At 36.7% G+C, this 24,252-nt stretch overlaps 1 protein-coding gene across 9 annotated transcripts in view; it reads left to right on the top strand.

Annotated features, from left to right (window-relative positions):
• The window catches only part of LOC113236336 (neurobeachin), a 545,925-nt gene that overhangs the window by 246,911 nt on the left and 274,762 nt on the right, over positions 1-24,252 (top strand). For all 9 annotated transcript variants that reach the window (XM_026472364.1, XM_026472367.1, XM_026472366.1 and 6 more), the window contains 3 exons: positions 10,747-10,887; positions 11,121-11,263; positions 20,373-20,586. In XM_026472364.1, coding sequence (XP_026328149.1) covers positions 10,747-10,887; positions 11,121-11,263; positions 20,373-20,586 — 498 coding nt within the window. The remainder of the gene's footprint in view (positions 1-10,746; positions 10,888-11,120; positions 11,264-20,372; positions 20,587-24,252) is intronic.

Here is a 24,252-nt window from a genome sequence, read left to right as displayed (position 1 = left end):
CCATTCGAATGTTTTTAATGAATTACCCACCGCTATGAATTTGAGATCTTTTAATTTGCCTAATCTCTTGGCATTTACGCGACCCTGTTACGTCATTTTGCACCCACATTCTCTGGTAATTTTTTAATTTTTTTTTTACAAGCTCTACGGGTCTATCTAAAGCCTGTTTTAAGAAATTTAGGTGGACTAGAGACTGAAACGGCTGTTTTGGAATTGGAAGAAAGGAATTATAAAATCCAAACTCTAATGTCGTTATCACGTTTTTCGATTATCACTAATTATAGCATTCATACCACGGTAAGAGTTCTATTTGTTTTCGCGATATTTCGGAACGGTTTCACCCTTCATGGTCACGGGTTGACTGGTCATGTCTACCTACCTACCCTCATATCTATCTACCATCTTTCGCTGTCGACGACTACCTTCAACTCGATTACTTGTGGCGTTACCATTGTCACTCATTCCTTCCGTTTGTTGAAACTTTCAATCTTGAAGATGGATTAAACTATTTAGTGCGTGGAATTCGGTGCTTAGTGCTTACAATAATAAAAACAAAAATGCTTCAACGAAAAATGCTGTCAATTTCATGTGTGGATATAGTGAGTGTGGTTTCAAAGAAGTGAAAAGTTTAGCGAATAACTACGAAAGCTTTACAATCTATACGCATAAGAACGGTTACACATGTGCGCGATTTTGAGCAGTGATGCAATGCATGCATCGATGCAATCGCCTATAAATCGCAAGTGTAGCGACGCAATCGCGTTCGTGAAACGCGCGATTGCTTCCCTGCTAAACGTCGCCGTATGTGACCACTCTAAATTCCACTAAAATACAAACCTTTTCAGCGCAGCGAGTCACTATGAAGTTTAATATTATTACTGAAAGCGCAAGAGTTATTAAACAAAAGCTTTCAAAGCGATAAACTCGCCTTCATAACTGCCTGACGGCATAACTTTTATAGAAGTGAAAACTTGTTATTTTTGCAGCCTTACTTCGCAATAAACAGCGTTCTCAATGAATTCCTTTTATATTTTAAGAGTATCGTCGTTCAATTTCTTTAACTGACTGTGAAGCAGGATAACGTTAAATATACAATGAAATTTATTAGCGTTGAATAAATAGACTTGACAAGATAATATTGATTAGATGAGTGCTCTTCTATTTAGCTAAGACACAAAAGTTGTCGTTGTTCTAAATATTAATTCAGACTTTAATCATTTGTTAGTTGTCCAATTCAAGCCAGTGTCGCCCGCGTGTTCGGGACGCCCATTTAAGTTAAAACGTAAAAGTTAAATGAATAGAGCGTATTTTGCCATGACAGACAGAGACGCACGCGGTCACTGCGCGGACTCCGCGGTGAGCGCGATGAAATTCGTATAAATGCCCTTATACTTATATTTTCATTGGCTAACCGCTAACATACAATATATATTGACAATCCAAGTTTATGTACGTTCCCAACACAACAATGTCGCCCGCACACAGGCAGTATTACTGTCAATATTATTGTGTGTGTGCGGCTGGCGCATGAGATCATAACCACTACGTTACACTAACGGATGACCAGCGAATTATCGCTCGAAGTGTTTCGTAGTTTCGTTTCTGCTATCACAATTTTGAATTGTGTACTTTCAACTTTGCACGATGGTTCATGTATCGGATATAAAATATAGATAGTACATATCGATACTGAATGATGGGATATATCGGTAGTTTTTTAAATATCGATATATATATCGAGCAGTCGTAAAGCTCATAGAACCGTTTGTCCTCTTCATCGATCGCCGGCTGCCGCTTCGACCTGGTGGGACGATGACCTGACATCTCTTAGTCGATCATACGTCTACGTCTATAAACGCCGCTCTTTCTTCACCCTCTCCCGCTTCGTATACCTATTACAACGTTAGTTTTTTTGTTATTTCAGCAGGTAATGTATTTTACATTTGATTTTAAATAATGGCAATAAGCGTAACTTTATATAAAGCTTAGGGGTTTGAACGCATAAAAGATAAGAAAAACGTTGAATTTAAAGAAATAATCGACTTGTTGGCTGGTTGAACGAGCTGCACAAAAGTAATAGTCGAATCAGTCAGATTTATTCATAAAAAATACATTTGCGATCTTTAAATGGGACAACGACGTAGGGCTATATTAGTAAATTTTTTAAATTTTATGATACTAAGCGACTAGTCGTGCGCGTGGTGGTAACCGACACTAAGAGCTTTAAATCACAAAGATCTGAGGGGCACTGCCACTACGCACGTCACCCTCACACATAAGCTCACAAAACTCATGTGCCTGTAATTTCACCAGTGCCTTTATCTTTCAAAACCGAAACGCAATAATGCTTGACAGAAGAAATACTTAGGTAAGGAGGCAGTACTTCCCTGGACGAACTCTTACACAAGGAGCTCTACAGCTACTACCAATAACAATATTTGATATCATAAATAACAACCTTTGCGCCATTTTAATAATTCATCAGATATTACTTTCGTACGCAAATAAAAACATTTAAATAGATCGCTTTAAACGGTGAAAACTCTGCGCGGTAACAAAAGAAAGTTTGCACGTTGCAGGACGCTTGCACGTTTAAACTTACCAGATACAGATCTAAAAAGTGTCAGATGGTGTAACATAGAGTTGAAAGTTATTTTTGGCAAATTTATTGTTTTGTGAAAAATCATGGAATGAAAGTTGTTGATAAATAAATATAGGCCATACAAATATTTCTCCTGCCTCGAGAATGGAACCCGGGACCTCTACACGGCAGTCCAGCATGGTAACCGTTCGGCCACAGAGGCAGTTTGCAGGCAACAATGGATCCATAACGAACTAAATTTTTGTTTCCTTTCTGGCAAAAACAAAATGAAATTAAATAACAGTTTTCAAATTGTGTGTGTCCGTTGCAACAATGCTAAAAACTATACTCAACCTCATTGTTGCAAGCCAAATGTTGATTTCCAAAACAAAGCAGAGTTTAATATCAAGGGAGCTTTACCGTTGCACCGGTGTCGTCTTACTTCGCTAACAAAACTGAGCTTGTTTGCTAACTGCAGAGCTTTAACCCGAAACGCTTGAAATATTGAGTGTAGAGAGAAACAACTTTCTATGTAACTTTGTATCAACCCATACTACTGGGGTTTTTAAGAAATTTAGCACAACAAGTTAAGAATCTATACAACCTCAAATGGCTTTGGTTGATCCGTATAACAATGAAAGCGTTGAATCAATCACTTTGCAAAACATATATAATAAAATTGAGGATCTACATTGATTACAAAAGTGAAAACACAATTCCCAAAAACAATCACATAATGTGAAAAGGTTCACTGGGGTTTCACCTCGTCGAACTCGGATATTCTTTAAACTAGATTGTCAATCTATAATAATTGTCTAAATTGGACCATAGGAACTCCGTTTAAATAAATCAACGTCTTTTGAAACACTGTAAGGATCACTGTAACTGGAGGAGTTAATGTGAAAAATTGGAAAAGAAAAACTGTCCTCAAACTTGTTTACCTGCTAAAAGGAACTAAGTTACCTTACATAACGTGGATACTTAAGTACTTAATGTAGCTTTGGATACTCTCAATTTCTTGCAAAATGCATCCCTAGGGGTCCATATAGGTGTAACTTCGTTTACTTAAGGAATAAGCGAGGTCTAACTTAAGCTAAGTAAAGCGAGTGCACTTAAGCTTACGTGACTTGGACGCGCTTCCGGATAACTTACACGCGTCATTTGTGTTAGACCTTATAGAGAAAGTACATAGTATACTATACTAAACACAAACGTTAGTGAAAATAAATTATTAAAATTAAATGAATGTAAAAAGAATTTGAAGTTTACTTGTTTGATTTTTGAAACAAAAGTTTTCTCTGATAGTTTTATTTTTTTAACGTATTGTTAACGATGTATAGATGTGTAAGTGTTTCAATATTATATTAAAGGCATAAAACACGCAATTATAGCTCAAATGAAATTTCAATAGATATTTTAGACAATTAAAAAAAACATTTATCTTTATCATTATTTTATAGGTTTCAAAAAAGTAATAACACTGACAAGTTAATTCATAGTCTGTAATTAAAATTCATACGTTAAGAATGTATACCCGCAGTGTACATTTATTCATTCAATTATCGAAAACTTATTGTCGATATACCTCATCTCTAGTCAATGCAGTGTAATGAAGTAATCTTTACACGTAGCCATAAAAAAAATAAAGAATTTTTGAAAAAATGTTTTTTCGCTTGTTTCTCACAAATGAACATTGATTTGTTGTTGGTGGGGTGTTTTTAAATAAACGAACGATGATTAGATTAAATTTAATATTAACATTTTACAGACAAACGTTTCGTTCCTCTAAAAGTACTGTGAGGTTCAATTTACATTGCGTATTGAACTTTAAGTCAATTGTATAATGCACAAATTAGGTACGAGTCAAAATCAGAAATACGAGAAATCTCGTGCAGTTTCGGGAAATCTCGCAACTATTGTATCGTATCTGGTTGCATTTTCGTTACACAAATTCACAATTTCCATTTGTTTCGTCGCAAAGCGAATTGCGCCTTGCAAATTGTATGCAATCTTTGCATGAAGTCTCGTAGTGTGTTACGCCTAAGTAATAGGTACGAGATTTTAAGACCTTGTTATGTAATGATTGCATACAGTACTTTTTCAATGAGTAAATTAAAACTAAGAAACACAACCAATATTTAAACATGTTTTTATTTCTATAGTTTTTATATAGTCCTGTTTTTCTTAATGGTTACGCCTTTGAATCTGTTATGTAACATTTTGAGATGTTATGGAATAAAATAATTTTAATTTTAATAAATTCACAAATATAGTGACGTTGTTCTGTTCAAGAACACAGACGCGTTTAAGGACGTTCTTTTTTTGAAACTGAAAAATTTCATTTACTTTTTCTGTTCAGTAGCGAGTACCACAGACAATAGAATTTTGGTGCAGATTTCACTTATTTCATTCGTAACAATTATGTTTTAATTCATCCCATGTGTTCCATTATACATATCTGTATGTAATTTTAAGCCGTTTGCTTAAAAATTATTTGCTACCGCAAAACGCCTCCGTAAAACTCTGAGATGTTTTTATTATAATTTTTCGTTGTTATTACTCGTAGAGTTGAGTAAATATGCTTATGTTACTGCTGCTGACCTTGTTTAAATGATAATCTTCGTGACCATACAACCTTATACATAAATCAGCTGTAACGAACATCGTGTCACAGAATTTTATAATACTTGACAGGTTTTAAAGCATTGTTGTCTCTTTAACACTGCAGATTGTGAAAAGGACAAAATGAAGTTAGAATTTTAGTCCATGTGTGCACAAACACTTTCAACGTCGGTAGGTTTCACATTTAACTTAGCTGTATGTCTGTTCACGTCGCATGTTTACTTCGGTTGCCAGGTAATATGTTGACGTTAATTAATTTTAGACAAACTTAATCATAATATATGCGAAGCGGGGCAACTGTAAACATGTGTGAAATACTGTCTCATTACAGGGGATACATTCTTGGAAACTTATGTTGAACAGTTTAACATCGTGGTCTTGCATAACTTGTACTATTACTGTAGACTAGAATAAAGAGGTATAATTGATTTAATATAACTGTATTTGTCTATTATGATCTCATTTACCCAAAAAACGTAAAGGATAAAACGCAGAGTTCGACATCACATCATTTTTGGAGGTACCTACTGTTGAATATTGTCAGAAAAGTTGCAAATTTGGTTAGCGTCGGTGTTGAGGAATAGTGGGAAAATCAGGCTCAAAGTTAAACAAAATCAAAGCAAAAAAAACTAGCTAGAGCAGAAAAACAAAAAAGATCACTTCATAGGTAAAAGAAATACATAAAAAATGTGTAAGTAGTCGATGTTTTGGAAAAAGGAAAAATTTTTCAGGGCAGCAATTTAGTTTTAATTAAATTTAAGTTTTAAAATTGAATTTAAAACTTGATGTAAATAGTTTAAAGCAGTCGGGAAAAACTAAAACATGCTCCCTGATTCCCGAGGCGATTTCGCCTTTTCTACAGAACACCGACGTTCGGTCTTTCTGATATACGGGTTTTGAAGGAACTACAAGAATGCATTTTGAATCACTGTGATCCGCCTTATCATGCAGTAATTTGTATGCTATACTCATGCAATCCGATCAAGTCACAAAAACTAAATAACAAAATGCAATACGTGGATACAAGGTTATCTACAGGCCTACCGCTAAACTGACTATAGTGCGCGGTGCGGGAAGAATGTGGTGACGCGACGCGGGAGCTCACCGAGCTCAGCGCCGTGAGCGGCGTCGCCAACTTAGCGACTTTGTCGCTAGATTAATGTCGCTGTAAAATAAGTTCACAGTCCTCTGACGTATTTACTACTGAACGGTATAGAAAAATTTATTGTCTCTTATAACAATTTAACGAGACTGATTTTTTGACAATAATTTGACATAATTCGCTATCGGTCTCTTCTATTTTCATTATCAATTAAAAAAACAACTTGAATTCGTATTTTTAACCGACTTCAAAAAGGAGGAGGTTCTCAATTCGACTGTATGTTCATTTTTTTTGTATGTTTGTTACGCGATAACTCCGGTATTTGTGAACCGATTTTCATGATTCTTTTTTTGTTGGAAAGGGGGTACTTCCATAGTGGTCCCATTTCGTTTTAAAGAAAATCATCCACCTCGAAGGGTGGCTGTTCATGCATGAAGATTCATTTTTATACATAGCGCCTAACTTTAATTTAGGAGCAAAAGTTTAAAGGTTGATTTTGGTATTTCTCCAATTCAAGGCGTTTTTCTCTCAATATACTTCGAGTAGCGAGAACCGATTTTTATTATCTCCAGTGTCAAGTCCTGTATAGTGGCGAACTAGGGGATATTTCAATAAAACTTAGCAAATAGACGTAATTTCACGTACTTTTGAGGTCGGTTTTTTTAGTGCTCTGTGCTGAGATTATTTAATGCAGCCGACCGAAACCGATTTTCCGTCAAAAATATATATTATTACGAAATGCGTCAAAATACCTATTGTGGGTCTCACTTCACCTTAAGCGACATTTTGACAGCAAAAGCGACATTTTATTTCTTTCTAGCGACAAAAAATTTTTGCGCCTAGTTAATTACGTTTCATATTTTTGCATTTAATATAATTTTATGATTAAAATTATCTATTATACCACTCTTAGCCGATTTAGTAAATTTCTTATTTCAGATGTATTGGTCTTTTGTTTGTAATGTGACGATAAAGTAAGGACTTTATGCCCAATGAAATGAACCTTATATTGAGTATCGAGTTTTCACATGGAGTGGATGTAGTTTTAGCAACAACTGTTTTCGTAACACTTCGAACTTCTAAACCTTCTGTCTAGGAATATTTGCTTTAGTCTAGTTGGTAAGTCAGGCGTCGGCTTTGCCGGCGTAAACGCGTTTTTTGTTTGCGGTCGGTTTGAGTAAAACGGGATTGACAATACAAGATGAGTCCTCCAATTAATAGCAAACGAAATAAGTCAGCTTAATTCAGCTTAATTTTTAGATTTCTGTAAGGGCCTAAAAATTAAGCTGAATGTAGTTTTTTTTGTTAATTTTGCTAGTATCTTCGATATATTTTGCATTAGTCAAAAACACGAAGTAGAGGTAAAATTATTTATATAAAAGTATTGAATTTATTGACGACTTTTCTCAATTAAAGATTAACAGTGTAAGCCACTTACTTTTGAAACCAATCAGGTTATTCTGAGGAATAAAAAAGTCAGTAATATCGGTTTAGTCTTGTTGGCGACTATATCCCTGTTACTGTGTACTGTTACGATCCGGATTGAAATCCAATTTTGTTGCTATGGGAACATGTTAAAGGTGAACTAACTCGAAAATATATCAACCCAAATTTGACTGATAAACGATCTCCCAAACAGTTATTCTCTTACTATTCGGTAGAGACATAGCAAAAATGTGTCGAACAAAGATAATGGTCACGTGTGAAGTATCATTCGCATCATGCGTCTTTTAATTTCGTCGAGTATCACTTATTTGACAATAATTGTTTCGGATAGATATCGGACGGGAGTGCGGGAGTAGACCTTTTGATGATATCAGCTATTCCAATTATTCAAAAACGAGCAACAATTGATTTGTTTTAAAATGGTTTCTCTACCAAATCCAGTTATTAATGAATAGCTCCTTTATTTGTCATATTATTATCACATAACATCCATTGCCTAATTTGGTAGGCACTTGTTATATTTGCTTGTTATTGAATGTCGTCAGAAAAACTATCTCGTGTGCAGCATGACATGACTGTTACGTGAGCTGTTACCCATCCCGCACCGCGCGCATCTAGCGCTACCTCAGAAACCGACTCAGTTAAGAGTCGATACTATCACAGCTCGAATTCAAATTTTGCCCGTACTAATAAGGTTCATTTTGCTTAGGTCGAACGGCATGGACAATGGCTTTATTTCAGAATTTATTTCTTTATAGACGTAATCAAAGCCATTTGAAAAACGTATATCATATACTTTACGTGTTCTATTTAGTTTAGTTGATATTAATTCTATTGACATCATTGCCTATATGCAAAGTACCTGTTAAATACAGCGGGTTTCTTGTAAAATTTCGAGGTAAGTTTGTATTTCTTTCTATCGTGAAAATTTTTTGGACTCGTGTATTCATACCGTATGGTAATCAGTGTATATCCTAAATTTTAGTGTATATTTTTTCCAAAGGTACTTTCATTGTTATGCGGAATCAACCAAAAGTAGGTTTTATCGACCCTTAAGCAATGTCAATAAAAAACAGTAAAACAAATCTTCTTCCTGTTCTTATCCCACGCTAGGTGGGGTCGGCACAACATGTATTTTTCATCCACTCTCCCCCATCAGCCGTCATTTTTATACTCACACCTTTCTTATCCATGTCATCTTTCACACAATCCATCCATCTTTTCTTTGGCCTTCCTTTCCCCTTACATCTATACATTCATACCTAGCACTCTTCTCGTTACATGACATTCTTCCCTCCGCATGAGATGTCCATACCACGCTAACCTATTACTCCTCATCTTTTCCGTCACTGGCGCCACTTTCAAACTTCCCCTGATGTACTCATTCCTTATCTTATCCTTTCTCGTCACTCCGCACATCCATGTCAACATTCGCATTTCCGATACATGCACAGTTCGTTCATCCTCCCTTTTCATCGCCCAACATTCTGATCCATACAACATCTCAGGTCTAATCACGGTCTTGTAAATTTTCCCCTTTAGCTTAAGGGGCATTCGCCGATCGCAAATAGTGCCTGTGACCTGTCGCCATTTTATCCAAATTATAATTAAAAATGTAAACCTAGTTTGTCATATAATTCTTTCTAGTTATTCTGTATTTCGTACCTATTCAAAAATTTACATTAGAGGTTTACGATTTTAGCCCACGTTTTTTAAATGTATTCCTTTAAAGAACTATATTGAACCACTTTTCCACAGGCATGTTTTATTTAACTCTATATTATCCCTAACAATAATAAATATCCTATTTCTGTGTTCCAACCCTCGTTAGTGTAATAATTATTACATTTGTAACATGTTGTGCTTATTGTTGGTGATTTGTGGTGTTATATGTGGGATTAATTGAGATCTGATGAAGTTATCAACTTAAGGGTTCTGTTATGTTAACTAATGAATGTTGTGGGTAAAAATTTAGCCTTGAACCCGTGTAAGCTGATCACTCTATCAAACTTGGTCATCTTTTAAATTACACAATCCTCGATTGTTTGATGGAACTATGTAAGCTTAAAAGGGAAAGGCTTAACTTCTTAAAAGGCAAGAATTAATCGAGTTATCGCATTTATACAACACTTTTGAAAGACGACCCTAGGAGTGTTTTGTCTAATATTTATTAAATTCATGTTTTTCAGTTTGCACGCAATTTATATTGTGTGCTTTTTTCATGTTGTGATATATCTCTGTGTTCCTGGTGCTTGCATGTTGTATGTCGTTATTTTTTGTTAAAATAAAAATTAAATTAAAACGAATTTCTAAAGTTAAGTATACAATATAACCATTACGACTACAACTTCCTCGAGATGTGATTAAAATCACATCTCTGTTAACCTTAAATTGCCGTATATAAATTTCAAACGGGAAGAAAAAGTTTTAAATTAATAAAAAAAAAGTTTAAAAAGCTTTGGATAGAATTAACAATTTTTGTAATCCTTTCCGCTGGTACAGTTATGCTAAACAAAACTCAAGTTAATTACTTTAACAGTTTCAAATCTACCTTTAACTTTTTCTAAGTCAATTAAACTGTATAGCTTTAACTGACGAACTTCGTTCTAGTTTAATAAATTGAATTAAACTTTTACATTAGAAACTGCTTGAGTTTAAAAGTTTTAGCTTGTGACTTCCTTTTGTGTATTTTAGATAGATGTTCCATCAATAAGTCGTTAAACGATGGTATTAAGTTTCAGTTTTCAATAACTGTTCCCCTACTCTACAAAAACCGCTCATCCTTGTCTTTAGTACCAGAGATGTATTATTATCTCTAATATATACAATACATACGTATTGTTTTCAAACTTTTCTGTAAAATGTACATCCAATTTTTAAATTCAATTTTTTCTTAAAAATAAATATGACTGGCTTAGTTTCTTATCAAATTCTTAGCGAACTTTCTGGAATCCTCCATCGAATTCGAAATGTTCTAATAGAATGTTCTTCACAGGTGCTATACGACGGTAAGCTGTCGTCAGCAATAGTGTTTATGTACAATCCGGTGGCGACTGATGGTCAGCTCTGCCTTCAGTCTGCGCCTAAGGGAAACGTGTCCTACTTCGTTCACACGCCACACGCGTTGATGCTGCAGGTAAGTTATGGACGCTTGGTACATTTTATTTTTCCGATAATCTTAAGAAATATGACAAAGTCAAGTTTTTTAACAAAAGGACTTTCCGCTTACGAACTCTGTATGAATAAAGATCAAGTTGCTTGATTTATAACGCTGTATGTAACATTCGGAACGGAAAGTTTTAATAAAAATACATTTATTACATAAAGTTGAATGTTTTTGTTCTTAATGATATAAATTTGGTTTCGCAGGAGGTTAAGGCAGTGGTGACCCACTCAATCCACAGCGCACTGAACTCCATCGGCGGAGTGCAAGTTCTGTTCCCGCTCTTCGCCCAGCTGGATCTGCCGCACGACGCGCCCGCTACTGATCCCAAACGAGATCCTATGCTGTGGTATGTAGTCCTAATACTTTCAAACCGAAAGCCTTACTTTGTAAGGCGCTTCAGATAAAAAATACAACTGAATTACGTTCCGAAAATTGTGACTTTACCAAGAGCATCGAAAATACAGTTCACTAATGAAGGAAATATGATGAAAGAACTATCTATGGCTAAATATATTCAGGCAACGTGTCTTACATGAAATACCTATATCAAGTAACCACCAGTTTTACTAACTCTAAACTCGCGTGTGTCCGACACGCTCTTCATGATCTTTACTATTCTCTGATATTTGAGTAACATTTAAATATCTCGGTTTCAACAAAACGGTTTAATATCGTACAAAGAATTACCATGTTTTCTCGTAACTGTTCTGAACAAAAGTGAAATTTAAAGGCACACGAATACATTATAAATTTTCACTCCGAGCCCCGGGAACGTTATTATGTTCTCTGTGTTTCTATGTAAAATAAACCCTTTTGAACTGTTATTTTTACGTGCGAGCACGTAAAACGTTTATTGCTTGAAAATAAAATATGAAACTTTGTTTGGCAGGTGATATACATTTTACATACACATTTCTCTTTAAGCAAATTTTCATTAAAATATCTAGTGAAAGCAATTTAATTTTATGTATAAAAAGAAGTTTAATTTAAATAAAACAGGCTGTTGGTACCAGTAAGGGTTAGGTAAATTATGGCGAAAAAAGTTCAAAATAAAAAACGCTCAAAAACTTGTCGTGTCATACGTAGCCGAACAGAAGGGGCTCAGATGGTAAAAGGGCCAGTGGATTTTCTTTCTTTTTTTTTCTTTTTTTTATTGTGACTCGGCAAAATGACTGCAGGATTACTATAGTATCTATCTGAAAAATAGGGAGGGTACTGTCGTGCACCCGGGGCGGCTCACTGGAGGCAGTAGCCTCTTGAGAACTGGATGAAGTCAGTGGCAGCGGCTTGTGACAACCCTTTACACTGGCTATTCCGGGGTCAGGACCTGAACTTAAAAGGTCCCTGTGCTTGTAGAGGTTATAGTACCCTTCCCGTTATGAGGAGTTTACACATAAAAACGAAAATAATTTAGAAAAATATTAGTGGTAAAACCTTTGGGGCAGCGAATTGGCGATTAAAGAATTCTAGTAGGTACATACGACGAATGAGTATCACATGAAAATAATTAGATTAGTACAAGCGGTTTAGGAGGTCGGAGAAAACGTCCCAGTCTTTAAAAAAAAAAATACTTTACATAGATTCATGGGTTCAACAATCACATTCTGTATCAAATTTTTAGTTTTTCGCGATTATTATACATAGGAAATGAAACAACGAATAAAGGTCCCGTGGTCACGGGTGGTCATGGGCCCTGTAAACGGCCTCAAAGTTGGTTTGTTTGAGAAAATAAATATACGTGGTTTTATTGATGTGTCGTGGATTTATGTTATCGTAAATCACATCCTGTTTCAATTATGTATGCAAGAGCGCTGTGGTAGCTCACCAGGAGAGTAATTACATCTTAATTGGGATTTCGACTGTTCATTTACCTGTGACTTTTAAATTTCTAGGTTATATGGATGAAGGAAAACATCGTGTCGAACCCTGCATGTTGAAGACGGTTCACAGCAAGGTTGTTGCTGATGCCGGTTTTGTACACATCAGCGGATGCTGATGCTGACGCGGATTCTGATTTTACATATTTAAAATGTACATCGATCCTTAATGAATCTATCTACATGAAAAAGATTTCTATTTTCCTTGGCAGTATAATAAAATATTATTTCAATGATTTTGTGACATTTATTACAAAATAATCAATCTGCATGAAAACAATCAATCTGCCTAGCTTAATCGTTGTGGAATTTTATCAAAGTTATATTTTAAAAATAACAACTGAGCTGCTTTTTCGTCTTGCAGTCTGTTTCTGAACGGTTTTTAAATTATTCCAGCGTGCCTATCATCATATTATACTATACTACTCGAACATCGGTAATGCATATCAGCATCGATGAATGCAGATGCTGATGCGGAAGCGGATATTCGCAACAACCCTGGTTCACAATCCCGTGTCAAATTCCCAACCCGCACTGGGCCAGTGTGGCGTATAAATTCAAGTTATTTTAATCTCTGATTTTTTGAGACTAAATTTGAACTCGCAGCTCCATTTAGCACCATCGTCCATAACACCCCTGGCTGTAACAACCCCAATTTGCCATTTCTTATAGATTTATCGTTCCTCGATGTCATTTGCGTGTGTCGCTTATTAAATTATCGGAATTTATGTCGAGCAGTGATTTACAAACAATTCTCACGTTTAATTTAACCTATATAACGTATGCCCAATTTACCGGGCTTTATAATAGAATAAATAAGAAGTTATTCAATTTCGTATAGTAATCATTATGTAACTTAACGTTAAATCAAAACTTTTTCGGTATTTATTCTAATTTCTTAATTTAAAACTCCTTTACACTTTTAAAATTAGCGCGAAAGAAAAATTTGAAATGTTAAGTTAAAAGGTTGAAGTCGATATATTTTTTGAAGATGGCAAAAACGGAATTTCAATTTTTTTTTTGTCATGTGGCATCAGAATATCAAAACTTGTTGAACTATTGCCACATCCTCAGGTATCACCAGATTTGGCCTCATTTGTCTTTATATCTGATTTTTACCAATTTGTATCAAATGAGGAAGTGATATCTGAAACTGAGGCTTATATTTTGATGGATTGAAGAATTCCGATATCGCTGGAAAATTAAACCATAATTTGAAAAAATATGTACATTTTTTTTCAAATCTCTGACTCGTAGACATGTTTAACTTACCTATATGTCTGTTGCAATTTGTATACATGTTTCATCTTGTTCATGGGGTTTTTTTATGTGTCAGGCAACCAATTACTTGATCTCGAACTAGTGAATGTCATAGTATGAGTACTAAGTTAAAGACATGAGCTCCAATACACTACCCAGAATACTGAAGAAACTATTTAAAAAGTTCGTTTGCCGAATTGGTCAATTCGATCCTATGCCTACGCAGGACTTGAGGGTACCACCGACTTACCTATGTATACCTGCTTATGCTTATGCTTGTGAAATTACAAGCAAATGGGACGTGTAAACTATGTGTCAGAGTGACGGGCGCAGTGGCAGTGCCCCTCAGGTCTTTGTGATTTTGTGGAGGTACTAGCCTCTTGAGAACTGGATGGAGTCAGTGACAGCGGCTTGTGACAACCCTTTACACTGGCTATTCCGGGGTCAGGACCTGAACTTAGAAGGTCCCTGTGCTTGTACTGGTTTTAGTACCCTTCCCGCATAACCGAGAGGTTGATAGAAAGGGTCACTATAATCAAAACATATGTCAAAGATACGGGAGCTGTCCATCGTGCTTGTATACCGGCAAAAGTGCTTTAAAATGTCTGTAAAATACCATCAAACAGTGACCGTTGTATAATTAAGTTATGAACTCAAATAATGTCCGTTCACCCTCACAATAAATAAAATTTACTGTTTGTTTGATGAACCGAGTTTGATGTTGAAATTGAAGCTGTAGCTTGTCACCAATTACCTGATCTCAAAATTGGAAATTCCCTTTATCACCAGTCGAGGTCCAAGAACAAGTCAAACTTGTCACTTAAGTTTAAAATTCAACTCTACACCGCTTGCAATGAGACCATTTCAAAGACCAAATTGTCAAACTTAATGTGCTATTGCAGTGCAGAAACTCCAAACAAGAACCAATTTAGTAAAGTTTGTTTCCCATATTGGTCCTGTCAGTAATTGAACCCATCGAACATGCCACTACGATTTTTGAAATGTTAATACATATATTTTATACAAAGCAGCAAAAATATATTTTCTCTTGAAGAAGAAAATCCTGGCATATAGATAGCTTTGAGTTTAAGAAATCCGTACTTATCGAAGTAAACTTCGCAATATTGTATTTAATCCGCTTGGCTGTCAACCGGAGCGGGACCCGCGTCAACCGGGTGAATCCGGATTGATCCGGTTCCGGTCTCTACCTGATATCGCACATCAAAGGTGATGGATTTAATCCTATTAGGATCGAAAATTTTTTTTTTACTTTAGTTACGGCACTGGCTTTTCAAAGATTAAAGAAAAGAAGCGGAAAACAAAATTTTGTTTAATCGTTTAACAACGTATCTACCCACTCTCTGAGTTGTAATTCATAAATAATATCTACTAGAAAAGCTGACGACAAGTCGACGACATCGTGAAAATCACGGACAATAGATGCGAAACCAGCATGAGATTGTGGTGTAATGCGCAAACTATGGGTAGCCTACTATACCCAGCAGTGGGTTTAGTCGGATTGTGGGTGATGATGATATTGAAGCTATCATAACTAAAAATCATATAAAAATAATTTCCTTAACTTCAATAACAATTATGAAACAAAATAGATAAAATAGAATAGAAATCATTTATTCCGGAAAAAATCACAACACTGCACCCAGACACCAGAGACTATCTAATAGCCGGTGGGGTAAATAAAACATACTTTATTCTGAGTCAAAAGATTTTAAGAGAAGTCCAAAGGTCTTGTAAGAATTTTGAAGTACAGTAATCGTCCTTTTCACCTCACTAGCTCGGAAAGGCTTTCTTTCTCATTAGAAATCTGCGCGCAAAAGCGTTTTTTGCACGATAGCGTGGAAAAGGGTTTTGAAACTCGAACTTGACGATGGATTGTGGTCTTAGGCTCAACTCCCACTGACGCAGAGTCGAAGCGTCGCGTCGCGTCCTGTTTTTCAACTACAATGCTTGGCGACGCGCGACGACGCTCACACTAGCTCGCACTCGTATTCGTAACAGCGCCAAAGTTCTAGAACACGGCTCTTGCCATCTCAAAGAGTATTGGGATACTTGGAGTCGACATCGCGAACGAAGTTCAGTTCCGGAGTCATTTGGAGAGCAAAGCCAAACTGGCTTCAAAAAAGCTCGGAGTGCTCAATAGAGCGAAGCAGTACTTCTCTCCAGGTCACTTGACTCCGTCCAACGCAGGGCTGTTCGTATTATCGATGATCCCAAACTCAGAGACGGTATGGAGCCCCTGAGCCTATGGAAAAACGTTGGCTCTCTGTGTGTGTTCTACCGTCTTTATAATTGGGAGTCCTCTGAGGAACTTTTCGAACTGATGCCACCGCCTCGTTTCTACCATCGCTCCTCCCGCTCCACATCTTAGTAAGACCACGCGGGCATCTCGTTCGTTCGTTCCGCGAACCTGCAAGATGTGGAATGATCTTCCTCCTGAAGTATTTCCTTTGCGCCATGACATGGGGTTCTTCAAAAAGCTTGTTCACAGGGCTCTCAAAGGCTGACAACGCATAGGCAGCTCATCTGATGTTGCAAATGTCCATGGGCGACGATGACCACCTCCTATCAAGTGGCTCGTCTGCTCGTTTGCCTCTTCATTACATAAAAAAAAGAACTAGTGCGCCCGGATTACAATCCTAGTGCGCTCATGTTTCCATATAAGAACTCGCGGCAAACAACAACTTTGCAGCCTTGCATAACATATAACTATTGTGTATCAGTTTTACATATTATAACAATTTTTAACGCTGAATTCAATATTTGTGATGTATTTGCTGAAAACGGGCAAACTGTGTTGACTTGTCTCTTCTTCAAAAATATAGGGTAATAAGGACAGTTATAATTATTTCCTGTAAAGGTATACACGTAATTATTTTCAAGACTCACAACTGTTAAATTTGTTTTTTCCGCATCTTGAATTTGGAGCATCGATAGTGGCGACATCACCTTAAAATTGCTTAAATTAAAATTGTTTATCTGTATTATCGACTGAGAGACTAAATAGTGCTAAAGTCTTCAGATTATGAGTTAAAACTTCTAGTTCATCTAACCCCACCTGACCCTATATTACTACAATTCATAATACTTTGCGACTACAACACAACACTTAAACCAAGTGGAAAGCATAACATGCCTCATTATAATACAAGATAAACATTTCACGAATAAATAATGAGCATAACAGGCAGCTTGTGCTGTGTACTGTTGCAATATCCGTCATTCACTCAGCTTATTGTCGTCTCACTGAAAGTATAAGTAACTATAAATACATTTACAAAAATCAAGTTTATGTAAAGCAGAATATGTTTATTGCTCCATTTGCCTGGTATTAATTGACGTGTTTTCTGGGTGGTGCCACAGATTTAATTTCACTAAAAACCGGACACATTTATCATTGTCCTTTTCCCAACCAAGTAAAATTCATCCTGCGCGTTCAAACCGCTTAAGCGTCATCAATCTTGCACAAAACATTTAGTTTACTAAGTCAATACAAAGCGTGTGTGTATTTTATTTGGTTGCTTCGAAAGAATCTCTAAAGCGGTGGTAGTCCAGTGAGAGAACTGTTGCTTCTCGGTTAAGAGGTCTACGTTTCGTACTTCTGCGGCGGTGTCTACCCTGTGACTTAAATGGACGAGGGAAACTTGTAAAATCTACAATCGGAGGTTTACAGTCGTTGGAAAACGTGTCATTTTATTAACTCGCATTGGTTGAGCATTGTGGACTGTAGCTTGTATTCCGAGAGTTGGACAACTTTCGCTCGTTCTATATTCATGGCCTACTAACTAAGGCCCACAAATGTACCGCATCGAGTAAAAGCCGCCATGTATTAAGAATTCATTGAATACACAAATATGCAAACGAGTGAATTGTTTCCTCGAAATTCATACAAAATGAATATGATTGATTTTGACTTGACTGTATGGAAGGAAACTTCCCTGTTTATTCATCTACTCACAACTGTGGTGTATTTGCAGTAATGGCACAATTAGGCATTTTTCGCGTTTTCAACTGATTTTTAACTTCGCTAACGGCCGGGCGTGTTCTGAAGCGTAGCGGCGGCAACTAAGCGTTTTTATATTTCATTGGGCACGTGAAGTAGGGTGGTCGTCTATATAGACATCTGTGAGTTGGACTAAAGTTTCTTTCAATCCTTTTTATTTTTGTAAACCTTCGGAGACGATGAAAGTAACACTCCGCCGTACTTTTAAAATAACTTTGCCAATAAATTTTATACTCCGATGTGCGGAAGATGGATGTAGCAACCGACGCGTGAGACGTGACTCTGGTTTTATCCAGCTTTCACTTGATCGCGTCAAAATGCCGGATTAAATCGCAAACGGCTCGTGACGCGGGTAACGCGCTACCCTCATTGATTTGCTACTTATAACGTGTTGTTCTGTTCACGTACTTTGGGACATTTCAAAAGTGCGCAGTACAATAAAACTCGTGGTTTATTATACATTTCAATGGTTTTCCTAGAGTAGCGGCCCATCTGAACGGCGTCTAATTCGCCAGAAAGATGGTTTAAATACCGTCGACCGCGAAATTCACATATCGCACTGTTAATACAATAGTGTACTATCTCAAAAAAGTGAATTTTTTCAGAATCGATGAAAAACGGATTACTCTCTTCCCGTAAAAGATCATTAAAATTTAATTATAGGTTAACGTTTTTAGCAAACGTCTAAACAATTTCCTACTTGTCCAATATATTTAAAAATAAAAGAGTGAGGCCTGTTTTGGCCAGAACGAGCTCACATAAAGTGTGTCTCATTTAGAGTTAAGACGATATCTTTTAATTGTTTCTTACAATGTTTTATTTGTGAATCTTATTTTTGTCTTAGCTTGTTATAAATTTTGGTAGCTTAATTTACAAATAAGTAACATCACGTTTCCTCAAATTCCCAAAATCCGTGCCCTCAACTTGCTTGTTGCTAATTAAATGTCGTTTCAATTTAACTTTGATGAAACATTCCTAAATTAAAATGTTTTACTGCGGAATTAATCACTTAAGTATCTATTGAAGGTTACCAAATATTGGGGGGAACGAACGGTTATGGGGAATTATGGGAGTGGTTTTAAAACTAGAGTGAAAGAACAAGTAGATCGAAAGAAAGAATGATTTGATAACAAGCTATCTGACTACAGGCTATCTGGCTACTTCCTGGTGTACAATAGTACAGTGGTTTTGTAAGTCCATAAGAGGAGTTAGACGAAAGTTGAATAACTCGCAGTTCTGAAGAGTGAATATTCAATATAGAGAAATATATATGTATATGGTATATGGACGGAATAGTTTGTAAGCTTATTTTGAAAAATATTACGACAGCAATGACAAGATCATGGGCGGCGAGAGTGGTGTAAATAAGAAAGAAAGTGAGATAATCGCCATCATCAACCCATTCATGTGTCCCACTGCTGGGCACGGTTCTCCTCTCAGGCGAGGGTTTAGGCCATAGCTAGTCCAATGCGGGTTGGGGACTTTACACGTTTTCCGATGTTTCTGTTTGTTTTCTTTCGCCGAAAGCTCATGGTAAATTTCAAATTCAATTTCGCACATAAATTCCGAGAAACTTAAACTGCATGAAAACAGGAGAGACGTCAAGTGTGCTAGAGTAACTGTACAGATGCTGAAGTGGAGGTAGCTTCGTGGTCAGTAAGCTGCACCGTCTTTTTAATGTGCGCAGGAAGAAGGGCTCAGTAAGAAACGGTTGCAGCAAAATCATTATTATTCCTTTATATAAAGGAAAAGGGTCTAAGAATTTCCACGCCACGCTTAGAGTCGTTTAATAATAGAGTCAGTCGTTGACAAGCTATATGCAAAGGTTTTAGTTGTGATAGCTGGGAATGAATCTGATGAGAAAGTTTGGGACAAACAAGCGGGATTTCGGAAAGGCAAAATACCCAATTAAAATGGCGAAAATTGTAGTAAGATACTGTTGTCGTGTGAAAGGTGATGTAGTGACTAGGATGGAAAAGGGAATGTGGAGAGCATGAATGTTAGCAGATTGATGACACAATTTTACAGAACGAATCTAGATGGTAACTGGATGATATTGGTACAACATACATGCCTCGAAAATATTATTAGGGATGTCCTTAAAGACCACGTTCAAAGTACAAAGAATATATAAAAAGATTGATAGACTGATTGTTTAAAGAAATGCACGTTTAAAGAGATTCACGGTCTTTGCCTATTCCATTGGGAGACAGGCATAATGTTATGTAAATATGTAGAACAGTACAGGTATATTCATAAAATCTGAAGACATAACCGCGATGTTGATTTGTCCACAGCTCAAAACTGCTCGGCTTCATTTGTTCGCTGGTAGAATCCTGCAGTACAGTTCAACAGCACATGCTGCAATGTCGCGGGTTCCTGGTTATCTCACACATGTTGCAAAGGTGTAACAGAGATCACCTAACGCCGGACACTCTGGCCTCGTTCCTACACTTGACCAAACATCTGGTGACCTGCTGTTCACCTAATTCCGATTTGCTGTTAAAACAGGTATTTATTAATTTAGAACATCGTAATAGATTTAGTTTTTAAATACAATAGAATAGAAGTAGTGAAATCACGTAGCAAATTAAAAGTCACCATCATCATTGTAAATTAAAAAAAATACAAATCAATGAATAACAGACTTTTACGAAATTCAACATTCTTAAAAGTCAAAATACCAAACTCTCAGGATGTATTCAGAAGAAAGGGTTACCTATCAGTAGTAAAAATCACATTTTCCAGAAATATCGTTTGCTCGAATTTTCATAACCTCGAAAGTATTTTGAGAGGAAAATGTTTTTTCTTTTAAATGTAACTTAATCTTTTTTTTAATACCCGAGGGAATCTGCTTATAGATACCCCGGCCCTGCGGGGGCAGAGCCGGGGTTATGTGGGACTGGGCTGAGCCCTGAAAGGGAGCAACCCGACCGCACTAAACCCCCGGGGTGTTCCTCCTCTCCGCTGCGGGTAGAGGCACGGGTACGCTATCGCTCATCCGCGCCTCCACCAGCGGCTGGCCGTGCCCAGCGCAGCCTCTCCCCGAGAAGGGAGACGCAACGGTCCCCCGACTCCAAATATAAGGCTCGCCGAACACCAGACGAGCCTTCCATCTCGGGCCCCTCCATGCTGGACAGCGAACTCCCCCGAGTCCGCTACCCAGGGGCCATAGGGCCAGGACAACATCCCCTCAACTGTGAAGTTCAGAGGATGCTCTCCCACTCCCCGCGGCGGATCTGTTGATAGGCTCCACCGCAACACCCTACGCGCATCCACAGTGGACTCTCTGTAGAGAGTCCTTTGGTGCGCTCACCGCACGGGCCTATCGCCCAAATTCGACCATGAAGGACTGGACAAGCGGCAACGACACACGAACCTAGTCGTGTCTTTGCAATAAACATCCAACATACCCTGAAAGAACAACGGTTTCTAATTATAGTTTTCGGTGTAATAAAAATTCGAACAAACGTTATTTCGGAAAAAAAGTTTCGAGTTTGTGATAGGTTTAATAGGTTTTACCACACGCAAAATAGGCGCATTGTCGTCGAGTTACGGATACCAGCCCGTTGCACCAACTACCAAGTTGTGATAGGTTACCGAAAAAAGTCACCTTAGACCTGCGCGTACTCATTTTAGCATATTTTCATCAATAAGTGTTTCTGGAGTATCTACACTAGAATATCAACGCTATGGTGCGTCAGTATCTTCAGCACGAAACGTGCCTAATTATAAATATACCACATATTAGTTTTCAAATATTCTTAACAGGTATTCATCAGTTCTTTATACGTAATTATTGTCATTTAACCTTAAAGAAAGTCGTGACTTGTGAAGGTCGTAATTTGAAGGCGCTGCTTCGCTGTTTTAGTGTCTCATAAATATGAATTATGACTTCATAAAGAGTCTTTTAATATTCTACACTTGTTGAAGCTTGTAAGAATGAAATACAAAAAGGAATACGTTTATTAATATTAAATTATTAAAAAATGGTATTGTCTCGCTTAAGAACGTACAGTACTTTTTTTTTTAGAAAATACGAAACAATAAATTCCTTCGTCAAAAGAATATTAAAATTTATTTTTTTCAAATTACTCTTCACCAGTCACGATTATGTATATTAAATTGAAATTAACAATAAAATGTTTATGACAAAATATTTACCCGCTGAGTTCGCCCGATCGTTCCGTTGAATAATTAATGTAATCGACTTTCAATTACATTGATTAATTGTGTAATTCAATTGATCGATTCGCAATTCAATTTAATTGTTGCGATATATAATGGATCTCACGGATCCATACGGATCAGTCTATTTGGACAATTAATTTTGATCCATTATTTGTAATTAAAAACAAATGATGTTTATTAAAATGTTTCATGAGAGATTTAAACAAAATACCCGTACTATTTAAGCAAGGTATCTGTACAAAAGTAATTTAATACCTATTTAGTATAAGACTCGGAGGAAGGAACCTGTCACGTCCTTTAAAAAAAATTACGCTTCATCGTAATAAGTTAAAGCACATTGCAGTGGCTATTCTAAGCGTAAAACGCTGTATTCTCTGTTTACGAGTGACCTAAGCAGCGCAGACGTTATTTAATCCAGAATTATTCTACAACAAACAACAAAAAAGAGACGTGACAGATTTCTTAATTTCAGCGGATCTTTATTTCCTACAGCTTAAAAGCCTGACCTAACCCTTAGACTACTATAGATAAATTTAAAGAAATACATCGCTGGTGGTATCACGAGCTTGTTATTGCGCTCGATCGCGAATTAGAATGCACAGTGAGCTCTGGGCGAGGGCTGTAGATATTTTTTCGTTTCATTCTTTACATCGCCTATTTGTCGCTACACTTGCCCCGTCGTCTGAATAAGTTCCCTGGGGCTATATGAGTACTTCGTAACACATTCGGGGTATGGGTTTCGTTATCGCTAGTGATCCGGGGCTACAACGAAAGCCACGCCTTCATTCTCGTTGTAATGAAAATGTTTACTTTAATCGATATTTTTGTATCACACGGTCAGGTTGTTAAGCATACTGTAAACTCACAGTGTTTTCCCCACCAAGTGTTATTTTAATTTTAACTCGGGCTCCGGCTGCCCCGGGCTACATGTAAATTTTGTGTTCGTGCTTCTCGATTGGAGTTATTTTGAAACAAAAAGTTTGATGAACAGTTTTTTGGCATATCAAAAAGTATATGCATAGCTACCAACTTATATGTGATACGGGTGGTTTCGCTATTTTTTTTTTAGATTTTGTCCTGTGTTGCCGGTACATGCCAGTTTATTTGGTGTTCTTTTTTTCCGTATTGCAGATTCGTTGGTGGCATTGTATGTTTACTTTTTGCATATGTTAAATAAAACGTGTTGAACGTCAGTAATATTCTTTTTGTCGCTATCGTCAACAATATGATTTCAAAAATGAAGTCAGTACTTGTGATAACTCGAGTCGAGAAACATACTTACCTTTGCACTTTTGTGTACCTTAAAACTGTTAAGTATTGTCTCGATGGTTGTTACGCATGCTCCTTGCTTACCACCTATCAGTTTTGCACGACCCGTACACCATTGCAACACTATGACCTTTTCTAGTGAGGCATTATGTGTCCGATTCGTGGTTCCTAGCACAATTTTACACTCAAAAACATAGTTATCTAACTTTATGGATTGCGGGTGTATTTTTTGACGTTTGTTTATTCATAGACAAATGTCAAGAAATACGATTTAGGACAGTGATAGAGTTAAGGATTAAGTTCGGACCCCAAAGCTCATGTCAATTTAGTATGACAACTATTGGACTTTATGTATTTTCTAATATATGAAACTGATTTGAAAAGAAGCCGAACTGGTTTGAAATGCATTAGTGAAGAAAATGCATTGAGTACTATGATAAGAAGTACAAGGTACGTTTTAGTGGTATAAATATTTGGCAGTATACTAGAGTAACTTTTTTATATTCATACTTACTTAAGTCCTTAGTGAAGAGGAAAGTCCGAGTTTTCTGAGCCGATAAAGACACCTAATTCTGTCGACATCAACCAAGTTAGTTTGATCTAGCGATTCAATTTACGAATTTTGGAAAATATAAACAACACCAAAGTCCATTTTAATTGTGAATTGACAACGTTTTAGTCATCCTTTTTCGTCCTGTACACAATTTCATATTCCGA

Source organism: Hyposmocoma kahamanoa, unplaced genomic scaffold (genome assembly GCF_003589595.1).
Source record: "Hyposmocoma kahamanoa isolate Upper Pololo Valley unplaced genomic scaffold, ASM358959v1 91, whole genome shotgun sequence".
In the NCBI taxonomy this organism is placed as follows: Eukaryota; Metazoa; Arthropoda; class Insecta; order Lepidoptera; family Cosmopterigidae; genus Hyposmocoma; species Hyposmocoma kahamanoa.
Note: the sequence above shows the minus strand (reverse complement) of the source record. Positions and strands in the feature narration are given on the sequence as shown.